Source organism: Atheta coriaria, unplaced genomic scaffold (genome assembly GCF_025399875.1).
Source record: "Atheta coriaria isolate IRGN ID8LTWV9N9 unplaced genomic scaffold, Caltech_Dcor_3.1 hic_scaffold_7_pilon, whole genome shotgun sequence".
NCBI lineage: Eukaryota > Metazoa > Arthropoda > Insecta > Coleoptera > Staphylinidae > Dalotia > Dalotia coriaria.
The window spans coordinates 7,026,044-7,046,542 of record NW_027045449.1 but is presented as its reverse complement, the minus strand read 5'-3'; the positions used below and the strand labels follow the sequence as shown (position 1 = coordinate 7,046,542).

The 20,499-nt window shown below is 35.5% G+C and overlaps 3 protein-coding genes across 3 annotated transcripts; all 3 read right to left on the bottom strand.

The window, feature by feature from the left end:
- Positions 1–226: 226 nt before the first annotated feature.
- Positions 227–11,177, bottom strand: LOC135795222 (titin homolog). The gene is made up of 12 exons (XM_065306815.1): positions 10,794–11,177; positions 10,573–10,737; positions 9,817–10,518; positions 9,627–9,755; positions 8,499–9,572; positions 5,946–8,409; positions 1,570–5,880; positions 1,229–1,506; positions 1,037–1,156; positions 801–960; positions 577–727; positions 227–514 (listed from the first exon to the last, which is right to left on the bottom strand). The coding sequence occupies exons 1-12, from the start codon at positions 10,983–10,985 to the stop codon at positions 379–381; spliced, it is 9,882 nt and encodes a 3,293-aa protein (XP_065162887.1). The 5' UTR covers positions 10,986–11,177; the 3' UTR covers positions 227–378.
- A 50-nt stretch (positions 11,178–11,227) lies between these two features.
- On the bottom strand, positions 11,228–14,783 carry LOC135795223 (uncharacterized). The gene is made up of 4 exons (XM_065306816.1): positions 14,459–14,783; positions 14,243–14,404; positions 12,780–14,186; positions 11,228–12,724 (listed from the first exon to the last, which is right to left on the bottom strand). The coding sequence occupies exons 1-4, from the start codon at positions 14,657–14,659 to the stop codon at positions 11,291–11,293; spliced, it is 3,204 nt and encodes a 1,067-aa protein (XP_065162888.1). The 5' UTR covers positions 14,660–14,783; the 3' UTR covers positions 11,228–11,290.
- Positions 14,784–14,787: 4 nt separating this feature from the next.
- Positions 14,788–15,978, bottom strand: LOC135795225 (insulin-like growth factor-binding protein complex acid labile subunit). The gene has a single exon (XM_065306820.1). It carries the CDS (start codon positions 15,965–15,967, stop codon positions 14,846–14,848), a length of 1,122 nt encoding a protein of 373 aa, XP_065162892.1. The 5' UTR covers positions 15,968–15,978; the 3' UTR covers positions 14,788–14,845.
- Positions 15,979–20,499: the final 4,521 nt, after the last annotated feature.

Genomic DNA, 20,499 nt, shown 5'->3' with positions numbered 1-20,499 from the left:
TGTGTTTTTCGTTCTTGAATTCTTCTTACATATGTTTAACTCAGAAGGTTTCATCGAACGTTAGCTTTACGAAAACAAATCTGGCGATTGCCTACAAAATTGCATTGTATGTGCAGTGAAGAGTAGATCTTTCTAAAGTCTTAAATAATTTTATTCAAAACTTATGGTCTCCCTTCAGATTATTTTTTTTATTGTATGTTACTTTTTTGTGAATCAAAAAACATAATTTGGTAGTTGTTTAAAAATCTATATTATAGTGTAAATACAAAGCACGCTGTGCACAATTTTGTGTTCAAATGAAATAGTTAGATGGATAACCTTTAAATTTATCGTAGTTCACCAAAAGTGAATTCTTGCGTTTTTTTTTCATACCCATAGTTAATATTTCAATACAGTGCTAGATTGATGTTCTTGAACTGAGTCTAAATGTGTTCTTCGTCGTAAGTTCAAATCAACTTGACTTAAGCAACGACAATTATCATCAATTGTCGAATATCTTCTTGCAGTTTGAGCTCTTAAAATGATAAGACAAAAACCATTTAAATTATAGATAAAAATATTTAAGCGCTGACTTACTGGTAGGCACCATATACGGGTGCATAAATCTTAGCTTGACGCTGATAATGATGCGCCATGGATGCTTGAGTACTTCTTTCAATATCCAATGCTTTCTTTAAGCTTTCAAGACGTTGTCTTTCAAGTGCCACTTCCATTTGTAATTTTGCAACTGAAAAATGAGAGAATATATTGTGGTTGTATGTTCCTTCTTCAATAGTTTTAACAAAAGTTGTACTAAGGACCTTGTGTTTGTGCTTTTGTTTGCCTGCACCTGTAGTCGCATGGGTTGCACGGATTGCATGGTTCAAATGAGTAATCACTCATTTTTGCAGAACTCATTACCTTGGCCGTAGCATCACAAATCTTCGTGTGCATATACTGCAAGTCTTCAAATGTTAACGTCTGTAAAATATGTTATGTTTATCTTTATATTTAACAATCTGATGTAAAACTATGGCAATTTTTACTTCCTACCAACCTCAAGCCCGCAATACAAAATTTTCCTTAACAAATATGCAAACAACATATCGTCGCATACGCATTCCATTTGAATGTCCATTGCTTGCACCTGGACCTGACATAAATTGGTTTTCTTTTTCTAGCGTGCAAACAAAAATTACGCTTAGTAAATTGCAATCAAACATAAAACCAACCAAAAATAACATCTCACTTTTAAATCATAGCAGATACATCGTAGTTCATCAATTTTTGCTTGCTTTTGTACCGCGTCCTTCCTGAGGCTTTCGACTTCAGCTTCCATTTCAGCATTGCCCTGACTCATTAATTCCTCGTGCGAAGCTTGCAACGTTTCAATGCCTTCGATGTAGCTTTGCTGCATGCTCATAATATCACGTTCGTAGCTGGCACGTGCGGATTTGATTGCCTCAATGCTTTGCTTCTTTGTTTTCTCTAACTCTATCTCGAGTTGTTGTAGTTTCATCTTACTTTCTTGAATGTTTTATGAAAATATTAATAACTCTATTGGTAATAAATAACACAGTAATAGATTACCTTTAAGTAATAGCTTTTGTTCAAAGTTCCTTTGCTGAGAGTCGGCAAGACGTTTTTTATAGTTTTCAAGTTTAGCGGCCTCTGTTGTAGGGCCAGCAACTGTAGGTGCTGTAGGTTTTTCTCCTGTTTTCCTGAAGGCTTCATCTGCTGTCAGACCTTCAATAGGCTTCGTTTTTTGCGTTATTGCTGGTGTGCTAGATAAATCATAAGCTGCTGTTTGACTTGCTCTGGAGCTTAGTTTAGTTTTACTATCGTGTACAGTTGCCGTTTCCGCTGTTTCCTCAAGTATTTTAGGTTGAGTATCTAACGTAACTGGTGCTTCAGAAGTTGGTTCCTTACTTGGTTCTTTATCCTCTTGACGTGTCGTGCCAGAATTGGGCTTTTCTGTCAATTGTTCTTGTTTAGCTTGTGCTGCAGTTGTTGGTGCTGTGCTTGATTTTTCAACGGGTTGACCCTTACCAGTTTGCGCAGTAAGACCTGCAGTAGATACTTGTTCTTTCCGCGCTTGTTGCGAAGTGGGCTTTCCTGTTAACTGTTCTTGTTTAGTTTTTGCTGCAGTTTTTGGTGCTGTACTTGGTTTTTCTCCGGGTTTACCGCTAGCAGTTTGCGCAGTGGGACCTTTAGTAGATGCTTGTTCTTTTGCCGCTTGTTGCGCCGTGGGTTTTGCTGTTAATTGACCTTCTTTAGTTGCTGATGCAGTTGTTGGTGCTATGCTAGGTTTTTCATCGGATTGACCTTTTGTGCCTTGCAAAGCTGAGGCTGTAGTAGGTTTTTCATCGGGTTGACTTTTTGTGCCTTGCAAAGCTGAGGCTGTAGTAGGTTTTTCATCGGGATGACCTTTTGTGCCTTGCAAACCTGCAACTGTACTAGGTTTTTCATCGGGTTGGCCTTTTGTGCCTTGCAAACGTGCAACTGTACTAAGTTTTTCATCGGGTTGACCTTTTGTGCCTTGCAAACCTGCAACTGTACTAGGTTTTTCATCGGGTTGACCTTTTGTGCCTTGCAAACCTGCAACTGTACTAGGTTTTTCATCGGGTTGACCTTTTGTGCCTTGCAAACCTGCAACTGTACTAGGTTTTTCATCGGGTTGACCTTTTGTGCCTTGCAAACCTGCAACTGTACTAAGTTTTTCATCGGGTTGACCTTTTGTGCCTTGCAAACCTGCAACTGTACTAGGTTTTTCATCGGGTTGACCTTTTGTGCCTTGCAAACCTGCTACTGTAGTAGGTTTTTCAATTTCAATTGGTTGTTCTTTAGCTATTTGAGCAATTGTTGGTTTCTCCTGTGCATCTTCCTTAACAGTTTGAGGCTGGGTTTTGAGCGTAGATGCAGCATCTTGCTGTGCTTGCATTGTAGGTGGTGGTATCTTCTTTTTCTCCGAGTCTAATGCAGCTTGACTGTGTTTCAATTGCGCAAGCAAATCATCATAGTCTTTTTGACTGGGGCCGGTTGGAGCCGCGGCCACTTCAGGCAGTTTTGTATCCATAGGTTTTTTACGTTCTTCGTCTAATTGTTTTTTAGCATCGGCTAACTGTTTTAGCAAATCATCCATTTCCTGCTTATTATCTGCTGGAGCTACTGTAAGTGCGGATAACCGTTTATTTTTCTCTTCTTCTAGTTTCTTCTTTTCATTTTCTAAATGTTGCTCACATTCTTCTAATTTTTTGTTTGCTTCATTTAGTTGATTCTTCAAAGCTTCTAATTGCCTCTTTAAATCGTCAATGTCACTAGAATCTCCTTTTGGCGTACTGCGTTCTTTTTCCAAGTCATTTTTTGTTTCTGCTAGCTGTTTTTTCAGGTCTTCTAATTGCTTTCGTAAATCATCATTTTCGGGTTTTAAATCGATTGCGACTGGTGGAGCTTTGATGGCCATTTCTTTTTCTTTTGCTAATTGTTTCTTAAGATCCTCTAATTGTTTCTGTAGTTCATCATTTTCAGATTTGAAATCTTCTTTACGGGCTGATTCAATTGGACTAAGCTTTTTCTGAGCTTCTAGATCTTTACGACAGTTTTCCAGCTGTTTACGCAAATCGTCCAATTCGTTGGTACAGTTTTCTAGTTGTTTGCTCCAGTCATCCGGCATTCCTTTACCGGGATCCTGTTTACCGTCTTTTATTGGCAACTCTTGCAAAGTTTTAGCTTGGTCCAATGCTTTTTTCATTTGTTCTAATTGATTTTTCAAATCATTATTTTCTTGCGTCAAATAGTCACTCTCTTTGGGTTCTTTCTTTTCTGGTTTTTCAGCCAGCTGTTCTTTTAATGCGTCCAGTTGCTTCTTTAAATCAGCGTTTTCTTTTGTAAGAGCTGGCGCGGCTTCCCCAGACTGTTTCTCATCTCCAAATTGCTTTTGTTGCTCAGATTTGTCCCCAAGTTGTGCTTTATAATCTCCAATTTCACTCTTGCAGTTTTCCAGTTGCTTTCGCAGATCTTCAAGTTCTTTTAAAAGTTTATCGTCATCCTTCTTATCTGATGGTTTGCTGGCATTTTCAGCTTTACTCTCATCTAATTGTTTTCTTAACTTATCCAGTTCACGCATTAAGTCACTATTAGATGGAGATTTTGGAAGACTTACTGTTCCAGGTGGCTCCTTTAATTCATGACGTTTCATTTCCGGAGACAGGTCCAATATTTCTTTGGGCAATGTTCCTTCTATCGCACGAGATGGATCTTGGACTGCCGTCGATGGTAAAACAGATTTTCTTTTTTCTATAGGTGCTTCTATTACCATTTCCTCCACGTCTTTATGCAGTTTCGGCTCTCCCATAACCTGTGATCTTTGTTTTACAGGCTTTCCTTCGGCTGCTTCGGTAACTTGTTCGGGATGTTTTACTTCAGGAGACTGTGCCAATGGTCTTTTATCCTCAATTTTCTCGACTACTATTGGTTTTTCTCTTTCCTTTCCTTCTACACCTTTATAAATTGATTCAGCAGCAGCTTGTAAGGGTTGGTATGTGGGCCTATCCTCAGTTGTTTCCTTGAGTACTGGATGTTTTATTTCTGAAGAAGATTTTAAAGGTTCTTTAGTCTCTGATGTTTTTGGCTCATGACTCAGGGTTGGCTTTATTTCCGCGGCTGCTGCTTCGGGATGTTTTTTTATTTCCGATTGACGGTCTTGAAGTTTTGGATGTCCGGAGACCGGACTCTCACCTTTTTTGGACTCTTCAATGACTTTATCTACTTTTGCAGCATCTTTTTCCATGTGCACTTTTTGTTCAAGTTCATCTGTATGTATCGGTTTTTCTAGTAGTGTTTCCTTATCTGGTTTAGGTTTTGCTCTTTCAGAATAATTCTCTAGTTCTGCATGGCGGTCCAAGAATTCGTGACTTTCAGTAGGCTTGATCCCTTCAGGAAGTTTTCCAATTTTTGAGGGATGTTTTTCTAGACGAGTATCTTCGCTTGATTTAACTTCATCGGGGTATTTTTTTGTTTCCGAAGGATGTTCTTGGGATCGCTTCTTTTCTGTTGCACTAACCACATCGAGATCTCTATCAAATGGCTTTGTTTCGTCAAAATGTTTTCCTATTTCAGAAGGATATTTTTGAACTTTTATGCTTTCACTCGGGGCAAGTATCCTTTCACTATCTCTAGTTCTAGTTTCCTCAGGATGCTTTTGTTTTTCGATATAATATTCGGAAGGTTTTTTGCTTTCTGATGGAAGTACCGAGTACTTTGTACTTTCTATCGGTCTCATATCTTCCATATACAATCCTCTTTCGGATGGATGCTCTGAAATTCCACCATCAGTGCCTTTTTGGCTCACTGATCTCTTATCACCTAATAAACTTTTTCCTTGCAAAACTGGGGAAGCTTTTTGCTTACTTTCTGATGTAATTAAATCTCCATCTGCACATTCACAAACTTCAGTTTGTACCTCTTTACACACACAAAGAATATTTGCACGTGAGAATTTTGCTTCATCTTCCAACTTTTTATATTTTAATTTGGGTAGTTGGGATTCATCTTTGGGTATTTTAAGTTTTACTGACGACTCAAGAAGTTTTTCTTTGTACATTTGGTTGCATTCACATTGTAATTTCCTTAGCATTGATAGTTCTTTTTGTAACAGTTTATTTTGTTCTTGTAAATCAGCAACTGTTTTGGAATCATCTGTTTTAGCCCAGTCCTCGCGTGATTTCCTCAATTCATTTGATAATGCGCTAATTTGACTCTTCGCGATATTTTTGATTTCACTTGCATGTTTACGAAGTGCCTGATTTTCCAAACCAATTGTATCACGTTGCTTTTTCAATTCAATCATGTCACGTTCTTTTTGTAATAATTCAGCCTTCAGTTTACTGCCCGTATCGATATCTGTAAGTAAAAAGTTTTTATTATATATCCATCATCTTTTCCGCGCTGATTATGTTTATAGTTACCTTTGCTAATGGACATAGTTCCTGATTTACTACTAGCTAATGCTATTTTATCTTCAGATACCAAGTGTTGCAAAGGTTGCTCATCTATATTCATATTTTGCTCTGATAATTTACCAGTTGCTTGGATTCCTTTACAGGCACAACGAATATAATCCACTGGCATTTTTTCTTCATCTTCCTGTTGTCGCAGATGTTGATCTTGGTCTTTACTTTGAATTTGATCCTTTTCTTTCCTTTGAATTTCCAGATCTGGGCATTCACAAATTTCTGTTTGTATACCACGACACATACAACGAATATTACCCAATGACAGTTTTTCTTCATCTTCCTGTTGCCGCAAATGCTGATCTTTGTCTTTTCTTTGAATTTGATCTTGGTCTTTCCTTTGAATTTCAAGATCTGAGCATTCACAAATCTCTGCTTGTGTACTACGACACACACAACGAATATTATCTAATGATAGTTTTTCTTCCGCTTCCTGTTGCCGCAGCTGTTGATTTTGGTCTTTTCTTTGAATTTGATCCTCTTCTTTCCTTCGAATTTCAAGATCTGGGCATTCGCAAATCTCTGCTTGTGTACCTCGACACACACAGCGAATATTATCCAATGATAATTTACCCGCATTTTCCAATTGTTGAAGTCTTAGTTGATCTTTAGTATTATCAACACAAATTGAATCATACAAATCATTTGAATCCTTACGGCAAGGTGAAACCTTTTTCTTCTTTAAATTTGTTTTAGAATCCAAGCATTGGCAAATTTCCGCTTGTGTACCTCTACAAACACACCGAATGTTATCCAGTGATAGCTTTCCTTTGTCTTCCAATTTTTGGATTCGACGCTGATCATCAATGTTATCAACACAAATCGTACTTAAAAGTATATCGGAACCTCTACGACCCTTTGAAATTCTTTTTTGATCTAAACCTGTTCCAGAATCTGTACAATCACAAACTTCGACCTGAGTTCCTCTACAAACACAACGAATATTATCCAATGATAGTTTTCCTTCAAATTCCAACTTTTCAAGCCGACTATGATCTTCACTATTATCAACGCATATAGTGTCAGAATGCACATTGGAGCCTCGACGACATGGTGGAACTTTCTTGCCTACATTTGTTTCTTTTAAAGATGAACTTTCTGCAGTAAAACCCGGCATAGATGCGCTTTTACATACGCACACTGCCGTCTGAGTTCTCTTGCAAACACACGTTATATTTGTGAGGGATAAATTACCTTCGTATTCCAAATTTTGAAGGCGACGTTGTTCATCCTCATTATCAACACAAATAGTATTTGCATCTACTTGTAGGCCCCTTCGGCAAGGTGGTATATAACCTTCTGTAGTTCTGTATGTTCTTAACTTATCAGAAATACTGCAAGAGCAAATCTTTGCTCGACTGCCTTCACAAACACACGTAATATTTTCAAGCGAGAGTTTGTCACGTTTTTCCAGTTTTCGACCTTTCATATCTAGCGCATTATCAACGCTTATCATTTTTTCACTATGTGGAAGAATCTGTTGTTGAGTTGGGCCTACACATTCACAAATATCTGCTTGAATGCCTCTGCATACACAACTAATACCCTCTAATGACAATTTTCCCTCATCTTGTAATTGTTGTAGATGTAGAAAATCATCACTATTATCAACGCATATTGTAGAGGAATCAACATTTATACGACAAGGTGGAGTCCGTGATTTAGTACAAACAACTTTATCATCTTTATCTTCACTTGCTTGAGCAGACAAAGCAAATTGAACAGCTTTTTCTTCAAGTCGAATTGATCCACTAGGTGGTGACGGTAAGTTAATTGCATCAACACTGTGCTCTACAACAATTCCTTGATCTGTTTGCTGTTTAACCACAGAATAGTCATGTGTTGGGATGTTCTTAATCCCAGTTAATAAAGAGGATATTTGTCCTCGGGAATCAGCATATTCAGTAGATGCTACAGTAGTATGAATACTTCTGGCAAGTGGTCTGATATGTGTAACAGATTCAGTATTAACTGCGCGTGACATTACGGTCTCACTATCCGATAATTGTATAGCAGCAGTTTCACTAGCCGCATGAGACTTATCTAAAATAGACTTCAACTTGCCCGCATCAGTTAAAGCGTTCATGTTATCAGCAATTTCTTGCAATCTCTGATTATCTCTACTTAACGCTACAACTTCTGCCTTAAATCGAACACAGGTTTTCTTTTCCTTCTCGAATGCAACAGTAGTTTCCGTTAGTTGTTTTGAGAGCCGTTCTAAACGATTTTTGAACACTGTACACGAAGCATTTGCTGCGGAAACTTGTTGCTTCAAAGCACACGTTTCTTTTGTCAGTGTATCAATTGTATGCTTTAATTGTTCTTGTACATCCGCCAATTGTGTTTCAGAATTAGAAATGAGCAAGTTTTTGCTTTCAATCTCACCGCGCAATTCCGTTATTATCTCTTTGATTCTATCCTATTACGTGCAAAGTTGTGATTTGAAGTAAGATGAAAATAAAAATTGCCCTAATTTTTACATCAAAGTAAAACAAAAACTAGGCTTACCTGATGTTTGTCTGCTCCACTGGATAATCTATCAATATGCATGACTAGTCGATTAATTTCATTCTCTTGGTCAGTAATCACGCATTCCAAATCATGAACTTTGCGGATCAACGTATCCCTTTCGTCAGTCAAAATCTGTACTTGTTCTGCTTGCTCTCTTAGTAAAACATAGTCGTCTTGCAGACTGGCTAATTCCATCGTTTTTGATTTATACGCGTCACGTTCATTTCGCACAGCTTCCAACGTTCGAACCTTACCCTGCAATAGCTTATATTCATGCTCAAAATGTGAAAGCTCTTCTAGACGCACACGCATTCTATCACGATCAACACGCAGTACTTCCGCTTCTCGTGTTTTGTATTTCAAGTCTTCCATCAGTGCAGTCATGCTGTTACTATTACCATCTATTGAAAACGATGTATTTAGGGAGGAACTACGTTGGCTGTGCATTTGCAACAACTTGCTTTGGGCATTTTCCAAAGCTCGTTGAAGTTCATCCGCTTTGTTGGCTCGAACTTTCAACGACATCATTTCCGTTTCTAAATTTCCCAGTCGGTGCAAACGTCTTTCTAGTCCCAGCTTCTCTTCAATGACAGTGTCGAGAACTTTAGATCTTTCTTTAAAGATCGTAATTTCATTATTAAGATGATCATATTTTTTCAGTTTTGCTTCAAGTTTGGAAATGGTTGCTTGCAATTTATCTCGTTGTTTTGTAACTTCCCTAAGTGCTATACATTTTGTTTGCAGTTTATTACGTAAATCCACGTCTCCCGAATAATCATCACGACGCAAACATGTATTCGGTTCAATGCTCACTAAAGTATAATGAGACTTCTTCAATGTGCCAATACTTCGAGATATATTTAGCTGAGATCGTAGATTATCATTTTCGTGTTTCAACTTTTTGTTATCCGACTTGATATAGATTAGTTTCTGGCAATACTTTTTGAGTAATTGAAGTTCGCTGCTAACAATCTTCAACTCGTCTGTACTACCTGACGCACGTAGTTTTGCAATATGGTTAGCCATTGTGGAAATGTCGTCGTCTATATTTTCTTGGTCCAATACATCTGCCTACAAATAAATATATAGTTTATCAGTACAAATTGTTTGTTGTTTTGTTGTTACCTTCATTTTGTCTAATTCACATTGCATTGCTTGAAGTTTATCGTCGCGTTCCTCTAACGTAATCTTCAATTCTTCCATTTGGTCCATTGTTTGACGAATTGTTAATAAGTTTCTTTCACACTCAAAGCACTACAATTGTTTTAAAAAAGTATTAACTTTTATCGCAAGTAACAATGCCTTATTAATATACCTTCTCATATGCCGTCGTAGTCATTTGCTTGTCTGCCGTAAAAGCATCAAATACAGTTTGAATGTCATGACTGGAAATTATTGGAGTCTGCGTAATTTTCCCAACCTTCATATCGCCAGTTGGACCTGGTACGGGAATACGACTTTTCAGCGCCGAAGATGACTTTAGCTTCAGTTGCGTTCCTTCGTAAACTACTTGTTGTGCTCTATCAACCATAACCATTTCTTTCGGCTTTGCGGTTTGTGTTTGCGATGCAGTTGACTCCACCGAATGACTAACTTGCACATCTTTATGGTGGCTATTGACTTTGAGAGGCAAAACACGAACCAATGGCACGGTACTTCTTGTTGTAAGTGATTCGCCAGTTGAGAATTCTGATGCAAATTTACTTTGCGCTGTAGTGTAAGATTCAGTGGAACCACTGGAGTAGTGTTTGTCTGCATGTAGGCGGATAGGAGTTCGCTGATGATGATCCGGTTTGCCAGAATCAGATTCACTTGCCGAAGTCTGCATTGGCTCAGACCGAGGAGTAGCTATTCTGCTTTCAGAAGCAGTACGTGGACTTGTTTGTATTGAAGGAGGTCGTCGTAATCTGTCTTCGGACGAAGTACGACCATATTTAGATTCGGAAAGTGGAATACTACTTCTCAGAGACTCATCGGTTGTACAAGATGGCCTATCACCAACAGCCCAAGAATCTTTCTATAAATAAAATTTTTTAAACAAAAACATGATTGATTCGTGTTATATTTTTACCAATTTATTGTAATGCATCGTTTCTTGAGCATTTAAATGCAAGGTGTTTATAAAGCTTTCCATTTCTTTGATGATACCATTCAATCGCTTTATATCAGCATCTTTATTACTCATCAAAGTTTTCATCAACACTTCAACTGGTACATATTTTCCAAGCGGATTTTGCTGTAGAAAACATTTTTATACATTCGAATCTATAAAACACTAAATTCAAATCTTACCTTCGGCAATTCTGTACCAATTAAGTCAACTATGTACTGTTTATTATCAGTCACATTATTTACCCAGGCTCTTGCATCTGTAGCGGATGTATACGCTTTCATTCGAGCCTCCGACCGCTGTTTATTGGGGAGAGCGGTTCCATCGCCTGTTTTTTTAAAAGCCGCAGATTTGTCTTTCACATAAGTCGCCATTTTTATAATAATTTGATATATTTATGCAAGTACGCAAGTGTCCAGTGTATTTAGTGATGTATGAGAGTACATCTCGACATTAAAATCTAGCCTTTGTTTAAAAAAATTGTAAATATACTTCTTAAAAAAGGTATGTAAGTACGTTAGTAATGACAGTTAGAATTTTTGTGTTATTCTAAATGAATAAAACAAGTGTGTTTATTTCATGGAGCTGTTGATTTTATTTCAAAAATTCAAACAGGTTTGGCTATTGAAATTTTATTTTGGCACAATTGGCATCACGTACAAAACTGGTGAAAATTTCACTAATTATCTTTTAACTCTGGTACAACTTCTTGAATCTCCTTTAAATCGCAGCGATATTGCTTTGCTAATTCTTCAACCACTTTACGCACAGCGTTGTGCGACTTTTTCAGAATGCATTCCATTTTTGTGGCACTTTTTATTCTTTGATTTATGCCATTCGGATCTTTCTCCTTTAATTCTTCTAGTTGCTTAGCTTTTTTTTGCAATTCAATTGAATAAGTCTGATTGAGTTCTTCTTGCATTTGTAGCTGTTTTCGCAATTCATTAATAGTATCCTCTAAGGCATCATTTTTAGCTTTGTATTGCATTCTAGATCTTTCCAGATTACACAATTTACTTTGCCATTTGTTAGAGTCTTTTGAAATTGATGTTATTGATGCTTTCAGTTTGTCCTCCATCCATTCAAGGTTATTATCCAATTTTGTTATATATGAGCTTTTAGTATTCAAATCCGATCTTAATTGTGACACGATTTGTTTCGATTTTTCTTGTTGTATTTCATTATTTGTTGTTAACCGATCAACATGTTTTACTAATCTATCGATTTCATCTTCTTGATCCACAAGTTCACACTCTTTAACAACTACAGCACAAAGTAAAGCTTGCTTTTCTTGTTTTAATTTTTCAATCTCCTCGGATTGATCATCAAAAGTCTGTTCTTTACATGTCCCAACGGCTTGTGAAACCGTAGCAGGATGGTTTTTCAAATTCATTTGGGATGCACGTTGCAATTCAGCACATTTATTATACAAATTTATATTATCTGCTTGTAACTTATGAATATCGCTAAATTGAATTCGAAGACGATCCAATTCAAGTCTCAAAATATCTGCTTCCTGTGCTTTGTAACGCAGACTTTCATATTCGTTAAATCTATTAGCAGACATATGTGATAAATTCTCTTTCAACGTAGCAACACAACACTTTTCACATGCTAGGTCTTGTTCGTACTGTTCACAAAGATCAGCTTTTCTCTTCAAGTCGCATACTTCTTTTATCACATCATCAGCTTGCAAGAACTCTGCAATATCTGGATCAGATACTAACACATTTCTGATTCCACTATATGCTCTCAAATCACCTTCTAGTTTATACACATTTTGTTGTAATTGATTTCGCTCTAGACTAATTTGCTCCATTTTTAGTACTTGCGTCTTATAGAACTCAATTTGTTGCTTTAGTTTATTGTATCCTTTGGTCTCGCTGCCTACTATATCAACAATATTTGCGTGAGAAGATTGCATAACAGACTCGGACGATAATAATTTATATCTCGCCAAGTATTTGGTATCAATTATTGCCATGCAAACTTGTTCAATTAACTGTAATTGCTCGTGTAAAATAATAGTTGGTTCAACTTCATAACCACAGGCTTCGGTAAGGCAACCATGGAAGATATTTAGATCTTTTGAAGAACTATTTGATTGTATAGCCTACAAAAGGATGAATAAAATTATTATTTATATAAATTTTTACTAATTGTCTTACTTCTGCTATTTTCATAGTGTCAATCTCAGAAATAGTAACATTGTTCGTTAGAAGTGTTTGCCTCACCAACTCCAATTGGCATATTGCATTCTCTGCAAGTATTTTGTGCTTAGCAAGTTCTGCCTCAGCAATTTTCAACGATGCGCAGTAATCCGAATTACTACTTACGCCCTTTCGATATTTTTTAATACAAGATGTTACATTTGTTTCTTCATCTTTCATTCCTCTTTTATAATCTTCAGATGATTTAGTGTTTTGAAATTCATTGGAAGACTCTGGTTTATTATTTGCATGTTTTCTTCTAATGCAAGAAATAATATGTGTTTCTTGGTCTTTCTTTTTCTTACCATCTCTAGTGGGAGGTCTACAATCTTCAAATTGCTCATTATCATCATCCGTTTCTCCTATCTCATCTTGACAATCAATACATTTATCGCAGAGTGATTCAGTATCGACTTGTTTACAACATTCATCACAATCTGATTTTTCTGGTGCCAAACCAGGATCAGATAAATGTTTTTCAATAAAATTAGGATTAGAAATTGCTACGTCTTCATTTGAATGGTCTGTTTCATATCCGTCAACATGTTTCGAATGGTTCAATGTACTTTCCAGGGACGATTTATAAGAACGATATAGTTGAATTACAGATGGGCGGATTTCATTGCGTTCGCTAAAGGACGTCTGCTCGCATTCGGACACCACTTCAATTGTCTCCCCAGAAGAGCTAGGCGAGTATGCGCAGCCTATAATATCATCGATTATCTCCAATGGATTAATCGAATCATCTGGTCCGAAAGCTTTGGCGCTCTGTACTCGTACACCTTCATCAGGTGGTTGAATTTTCAAACAAATCGGAATCATCTCACTTTTCTTTGCGAAAGAAACACAGGACCTGCGTGACCTGCTGTGCATCACGTCAACTGAAGCATTTTGTGTGCACACAATAGCTGATTGAGATTTATTTACTACGTCTCTTGCGGAAGAACGTCTAAGAGGAATACTAGGCATTTTAAAACGTCCTGTACTAATTTCAGTATGTTTCTCGTTGATAGATTTATTTTTCTGTAGATGGATTGAGGAACGTACTTTAACAGAAACACATTTATCCGCCATTAAACGGGGGGCAAGTACTACTTGTAAGCATACATCAGAAACAGCCCGGGGTGCTGTCCCACTCGATTTATCACAATATGCGCGTATTTTTGTGTGCGTAGATGAATCGTGAACTTCTGTAGATATTGTCTTCATTCCAACATTGATTGTTTCAGTTACAGTTTCAGTAATAGTGTTTATAGTGCGTGGTGAAGCTTGTATACTTTTTTCAAAGTCATCGCTCCGACGTTCGGTTAATTTGTATTTCATTAAATAGTTATTAATTGAACGATAAGTTGTCGCACATAATCGCTAAAATAATTAAATTTTGCTATAATTTGAAAAATAAAATCAAATTTGTGGCTTACCCTGATTTTAGCAATTTGATTCTTCGATAAATTTATTTTATGAAATAAATCGACAAAATTATCGATTCGCTCTTCCAAATCGTAAATGTAATTGTTCTTGTTACTCATTAATATTTTCCAAATCATATCAATCGGTATAATTTGGCCCATAATTTTTCGTTTCTATTAAAATTTGTATTAGTTTTATATTTGAATATTATATTTTTTGGCGATTACCTTGAGTGTAGTAGGTTCATACTCTTGACCCATAAAGTTAAAGATAAATGCTTTGTTCTCAAGTGCATTATTCATCCATACACGTGAATCAGTTACAGATGAATATCGCTTCAGGCGAGATTCCGATCTTTTCGTTTGCGGTTGTCTAACATCATCTATTTTGCGGAATGCGGTCGACTTATGCTGTACGTACGTAGCCATAATAATAAAAATTAATTTTGTATCTTTAATTTAACCCGTTTTGTAATATTCAGCAACTTGACAGTTGCTTGTTATTTTTTTGGTCAGCCGAACATCGAAACAAAACTCATTGATCAAGGAAAATGATATTTTATTGCACAATAGTATTTTATTCTCGTTACTCGTAACTCGGAAGGATAAGTCATATTAACATTCATAATGCTTTATGAAATTTTTATAAATTTCAAAGTTTTGTGATAATATTTTGGTTTCATTGCCATAACATTTATCATAGTAATTAACACAGGAGTGACCTTGAGGAATTAATTTACTTTCACAATAATCTGTTCCAATTTTATTCGAGCGTATGAATTCTAAAACACGCTCTAAGCATTTGCAACTCCACGGGTTTCCACCGAATTTTAAATAAGCTAAATTATCTAGTGCATTTAGCAACTCATCAGACAGCCCTGTTAAATAATTATGATCAATTGTAAATTTTTTGATTGGTGCAATTGATGGAAATGATTGATGATTCAATCGAAATATTTGATTATGATCCAAATAAAGTTCCATTAATTGATTATAGGAGTCAAAGGCATTGCCCGCGATAACACTTATTTGATTGTGTGAATAGTTCAATACTTTAAGCTTTTTTAATGTAGGTGCAGCAACAATTGAAGTCAATTTATTTCCGCTTAAATTTAAATTAAGCAATGCATAAACCCCACTGAACACTTCCACATCCAATGAAGTCAACAGGTTATTGCTCAAATCTGCATAAGCTAATTCCGGTCCAAATGTTTCCAAATCAATGTCCTCCAATTGATTATTTGCAAGTGTCAATTTATATAACCTTAAACTTTGTAAACACTTATTCGGCAAGGTTCGAAGTTTGTTATTGGATAAATCGATCATAGAAGCCTTTAATCCATCAAAAGCACGATTATCCAACTTTTCAATTTGATTATTACGTAAACTCAGCTTTTCCAAATCCAATCCAGCCCACACAGCGGGGCCAATGTAAGATAATTCGTTTTCTTCAATTTTTAAATGTTGAAGTCGATGCAATGAAGTAAAAATATTTTTATCCAGACTGTTTAAAATGTTGATAATGTATAAATCTTCGATATTAGGTACTTTAACGAATTCTGCTGATGACAGGGATGATGAATCTATATTGCTTTCATCGCCATCGATTACCAATATTGACAACGCAACATTTTTTCGAATAGATTTAAAATTATGAACCACTTCAGAATATTCTCCTGTTATTACATTTGTAACACAAATTTGCAAAATTAAAGCAATTAATATCATCGGCGACATATTGAATGACATGAATGAATGGAATTGCAAGGTAAAAGTTATTTATGCTGTTTTTGAACGATTGCTTTTCGTATTCGATAAAAAAATGTGCAGATACAGATAAGTCACATATGAACAGTGATAAAGTTTTGTACATATTAATATAAAGCAAAAAACATGAATTTGTTTGAAATATAATTTATGTGTGTGTTTTAAATTATCAACTTTAATTACCTTGGAGTGAGTAACGACCTACTCACTATATTTTTAGTTAAAACGACCTTCAAAGTATAATAAATTAAAGTACTTGTATAATATTTATTGGCCTATTGCCTACGCATATTTTTAAGGCAATTACGACAATAGGTGACAAATATAGATAAAATGACACAGTTTAAACATACCAAGTTGAAACATCAGAAACACCCCATGTATAATGGATAACATAAGAACTAATTTAAGCCCAATTTTGTATCTGGCAAAATTCATGTTGTTAACACCAATATGTTCACGTCGTTATCCAAAACCGCGAATGCTGAGCGTGGTATTATCGTTTTTTGCAGCGATATTGCAATTTCTTGCGTATCTTTACGTTGCAATTGTTCATTTTTTCCTGTGGCAGTCAGAATTGGTTAATCTGCTTACACACATTAATATGTTTATTGCTTCAACGTGTACCATCACATTATCAGTATATTCAAGTATTCACAGTAATCGATTCGATCAGTTTATTGAAAAATTATTTCATATTGATGCTCAACTGAAAGAAATAAACTTTAAAAATACTAAGAGACACATGATGTGTTATTTTATGGTATGGGTGTTGAATTTGATGTTTATTTTAACGGAAGTTGTTGCAAGTCCGATTGGAAATACTAGCGAAAACGATATCCCATTTATGTTCTATTTGGTTTACAATTGCTCTGGTGTAATGTCAAGTGGTTTTGTGATTATATACACTACTTTGGTTCAAATAATTGAAGAACGTTTTAAACACATTGCAGACAATATTAAACGATTGCAAAATAATAATGAACAGTTAGTTGTTGTAAGCAATGTAAGAAATTTTGGAATCTTACATATGGATACAACTGAATTGCTCAGAATGGTAAATGAGTTTTTCAGCGTTTCTATTTTTGTAGTTATAGCAATGTTTTTCGTGCATCTTCTGACGAATTTCTATATGATTGGGTTAATACAGAAATGTGTTGAAGGAAAAGATTTGTCTGTGGCGTCACTTGTAGCGGCTGTCTTGCACTGTTTCCGTGGAATTTTAATTATTGCTGTCTTATGTTATCGTGGTGAAAATATTTCCGAAAATGTAGGTTTTATTGAACTTAAATTATAAAAGAAAATATATTGTTTTTTTTTTTGTAGGCACTGAACTGTGGACGATATTTACACGCTCTTTTAATTAGGGCCGAAAACTTGAAAAATACTGTTCAGATGACATCAATACAAATATTAAATTCAGATGTTCAATTAACCGCGGCTGACTTTGCTGTTATAAATGTGAAATTGATGTTTACTATTATCGGAACAATTACAACGTATTTAGTAATACTGATTCAATTCAGTTCTAATGATAAAACAGTATGTTTTTTTGTTACTTCAATTAATGCAACCAATAAAACAAATTAATACAAAGTAAAAATAGTATATTAAGTAACAAGTGTCTAAACGAAGGCATTAGCATAGCGAGCGGTCAATCAATCGAGTCATTAACAACATTTAGCCACGAGGTACTTTCGCCATTTTTTCTACTTCCACTCTAGTTCCATGTTGCGGTTTTTGTATTTCAACTTTTGTATTTTAAATCATCGAAATTTGCTCACACACTTATACGAACTGTAAGGTTATAAGTGCCATGCCGCGCTGGTCCATGTGACGCTTTGGTTCATATCGTGCCCCTCCGATAGGAGCAGCAGCAGCGCCTGCTTTGACGTGTTTGGCTGACGTCAGATGGCATTTCATACCACCTTGTGCTGCTCCGTAGGCAAATGCGCAAGCGCTTGCTCCGTCCCGTGCATAATGCAAGCACATAATGAATATTATGTATGGCTTGGCCGTCCGAATAAAAAATACGACTTTTTATATCTAAAACCCGTGGAAAAACTGGCGCTTTATAGGGGTAAGTAGAAAAATATGTTTTTGAAACAAATATTGATGAATGAATCATCAATCATGTATTACATAAAAATCGATTTTTAATTACAGGTTATTATTTCTAAAACGATAGAAACTCGTTCGATAATTTTAATCCTACATACTTTTCTTTTAATACACATTTGATGTTAAAAAGCAATTAACAGATTAGAAATCAATAGTACTAAATAAACAAAACAAAACCATTTTAACAAAATTACTGAAGTTAACTATCATTAATAAACAAGTGCATTTTGAAGCATAAAACAAGTGACTATTTATGGAACATAATGCATCCAATATTACAACCAATTTTAATTTTAGCAAAATGTTTGCTATTATCTCCAATATGCACTCATCGTTACCCCAAAACGCGCAAAATAAGCTTAATACTATCACTACTTGTTGCAATTTCGTATATTATTGCATATTTGCAACTTATATTCGCTCAATTCTTCTTATGGAAGTCTTCATTTGTAAATTCGATTACACATTTTAATTTGTGTATTGCATGTGCCTGTACTACGACTTTATTAACCACTGCGTGTATTCATCATGATAGATTCGAACAAATTATGGAAAAACTGGATGATATTGACGCAGAAATAAATTGGAAGAGTTACAAGAATACCAACAGGCACATGTTTATTTACTTTGTCGTATGGTCAATTAATACAATATACATGCTTTTTGAAGTGATTGCTAACGTTTTCTTCGAATCTATAAGCAATGAATTACCAGCCTCGTTTTATTGTGCTTATAACATGGCCATCATCATGGCCGGTGGCTTTACTGTAATATATGTCACATTATTGCAAGTTGTACAAGAACGTTTTGAGTACATTGCGAAAAATCTTAAACAACTGCCAGAAACAAATGATGTATTTATTATAGAAAGAAACTTAAGACGTTTGGGTGCATTACACTTGCGTGTTTGCGACGTCATCAATATAATAAACGATTGTTTTAGCGTTTCTGTGTTTGCGGTAATAGCAATGTTTTTTATCCATTTACTAACCAATTTATATATGGTTGGTGTGATACAAAATTGTGTCCAACACACTGATTTCGCCACAGGATTGCTCGTAATATCTCTGTGTCATTGTTGTCCAGATATGTTAGTTTTTGGAATTTTATGTTATCGCGGTAGAATGGCTACAAAATATGTATGTACGAGTATAATGATATATTTTATTATACTGGAAGTCACTATTAATTTATGAAATATTTCTTGGTAGGCTTTAGATAGTGGACAATGTTTGCATACCCTTTTCATAAATAATGAGAAGATAAAAGATGCAGTGTGTATGACTTCATTACAAATATTGCACTCGGATGTGCAATTTACTGCGGCAGATATGATCGACCTTGATTTCAAGCTTATATTTGCGGTTATCGGAACGTTAACAGCGTATTTAATTATTTTGATTCAATTTAATTCAAATGATAATGCAATGTGTGATTTTGTGAATGTAGTTAAAGTATTAAATGTAACGAATTAGTTACATTAGTTACGAGATTGATTGAGGACGAGCGTATTGAGTGATTAATTAATCAAGGGTTTAACAATGTTTCGCCACATGATGTTTACGCAAGTTTGTTTACTTCCACTCTATTTCCACGTTTAGGTTTTTGAAGTTGAACTTTTGTTAATTTTATAAATGCCGTGCCGCGCTGTAATGAACAACAGCAGAGTCTGCTTTAAACACGAGCTGCAGCAGCTTTGCAGCAGCTTTGACTTGTTTGACTGGTGGCGCTTTGCATTTCATACGGTCTTGTACTGCACCGTAAACAAATCCGCAGGCGCAAGCTCCGCCCCGTGAATAAAACCCGTGAGTAAAGTACTTTACTCAGGGCCTTAGCCGTCCGTGTTTAAAAAAACTGGACCTTGAATGGTAGAAGTAGAAAAATTATTTTAGTTAATTGTTTTGTTTACAAATATGTTCAGTCAACTTTCCTAGACACTTTCATTTAGTTTTGTAAATACACTCTACTTTTAATTAATATAGTACTGAAAAAATTATATTGTAAACAAAATTAATACCACTGGAATTCTCATATAATAGGTATATAGTTCTAAGGGTTGCCACAACAATGCATAAAATGAAGACAAATCTATCACCTATTTTTATTTTGGCAAAAGTATTGCTAATATCTCCAGTTTGCATTAATAGTTATCCAAAATTAGGGAAACTGAGTGTGATTTCATTCCAATTAGTTGCAATTTTACAAGTTATTGGCTATTTTTATATATTATTTGATCATTTCTTTCTATGGGAAGTCTCATTGATAAATACAATTACACATATAAATTTGTTTATTTCTGTTATTTGTTGTGTTACTATGTTAATTTCTGCGGGCATTTATTACAATCGATTCGAACAAATTATGGAAAAATTAGAACACAT

Excerpts from the sequence above, each read along its gene's own strand:
- LOC135795223 (XM_065306816.1), bottom strand. The coding sequence starts at position 14,659 with ATGGCTACGTACGTACAGCATAAGTCGACCGCATTCCGCAAAATAGAT. Across the intron at positions 14,187-14,242 it reads ATCAAATTGCTAAAATCAGG|CGATTATGTGCGACAACTTA; the intron begins GTAAGCCACAAA and ends TAATTATTTTAG. Across the intron at positions 12,725-12,779 it reads ACACTATGAAAATAGCAGAA|GCTATACAATCAAATAGTTC; the intron begins GTAAGACAATTA and ends ATCCTTTTGTAG.
- LOC135795225 (XM_065306820.1), bottom strand. The coding sequence starts at position 15,967 with ATGTCGCCGATGATATTAATTGCTTTAATTTTGCAAATTTGTGTTACA.
- LOC135795222 (XM_065306815.1), bottom strand. The coding sequence starts at position 10,985 with ATGGCGACTTATGTGAAAGACAAATCTGCGGCTTTTAAAAAAACAGGC. Across the intron at positions 10,738-10,793 it reads TTGGTACAGAATTGCCGAAG|CAAAATCCGCTTGGAAAATA; the intron begins GTAAGATTTGAA and ends TGTTTTCTACAG. Across the intron at positions 10,519-10,572 it reads CGATGCATTACAATAAATTG|AAAGATTCTTGGGCTGTTGG; the intron begins GTAAAAATATAA and ends TTTTATTTATAG.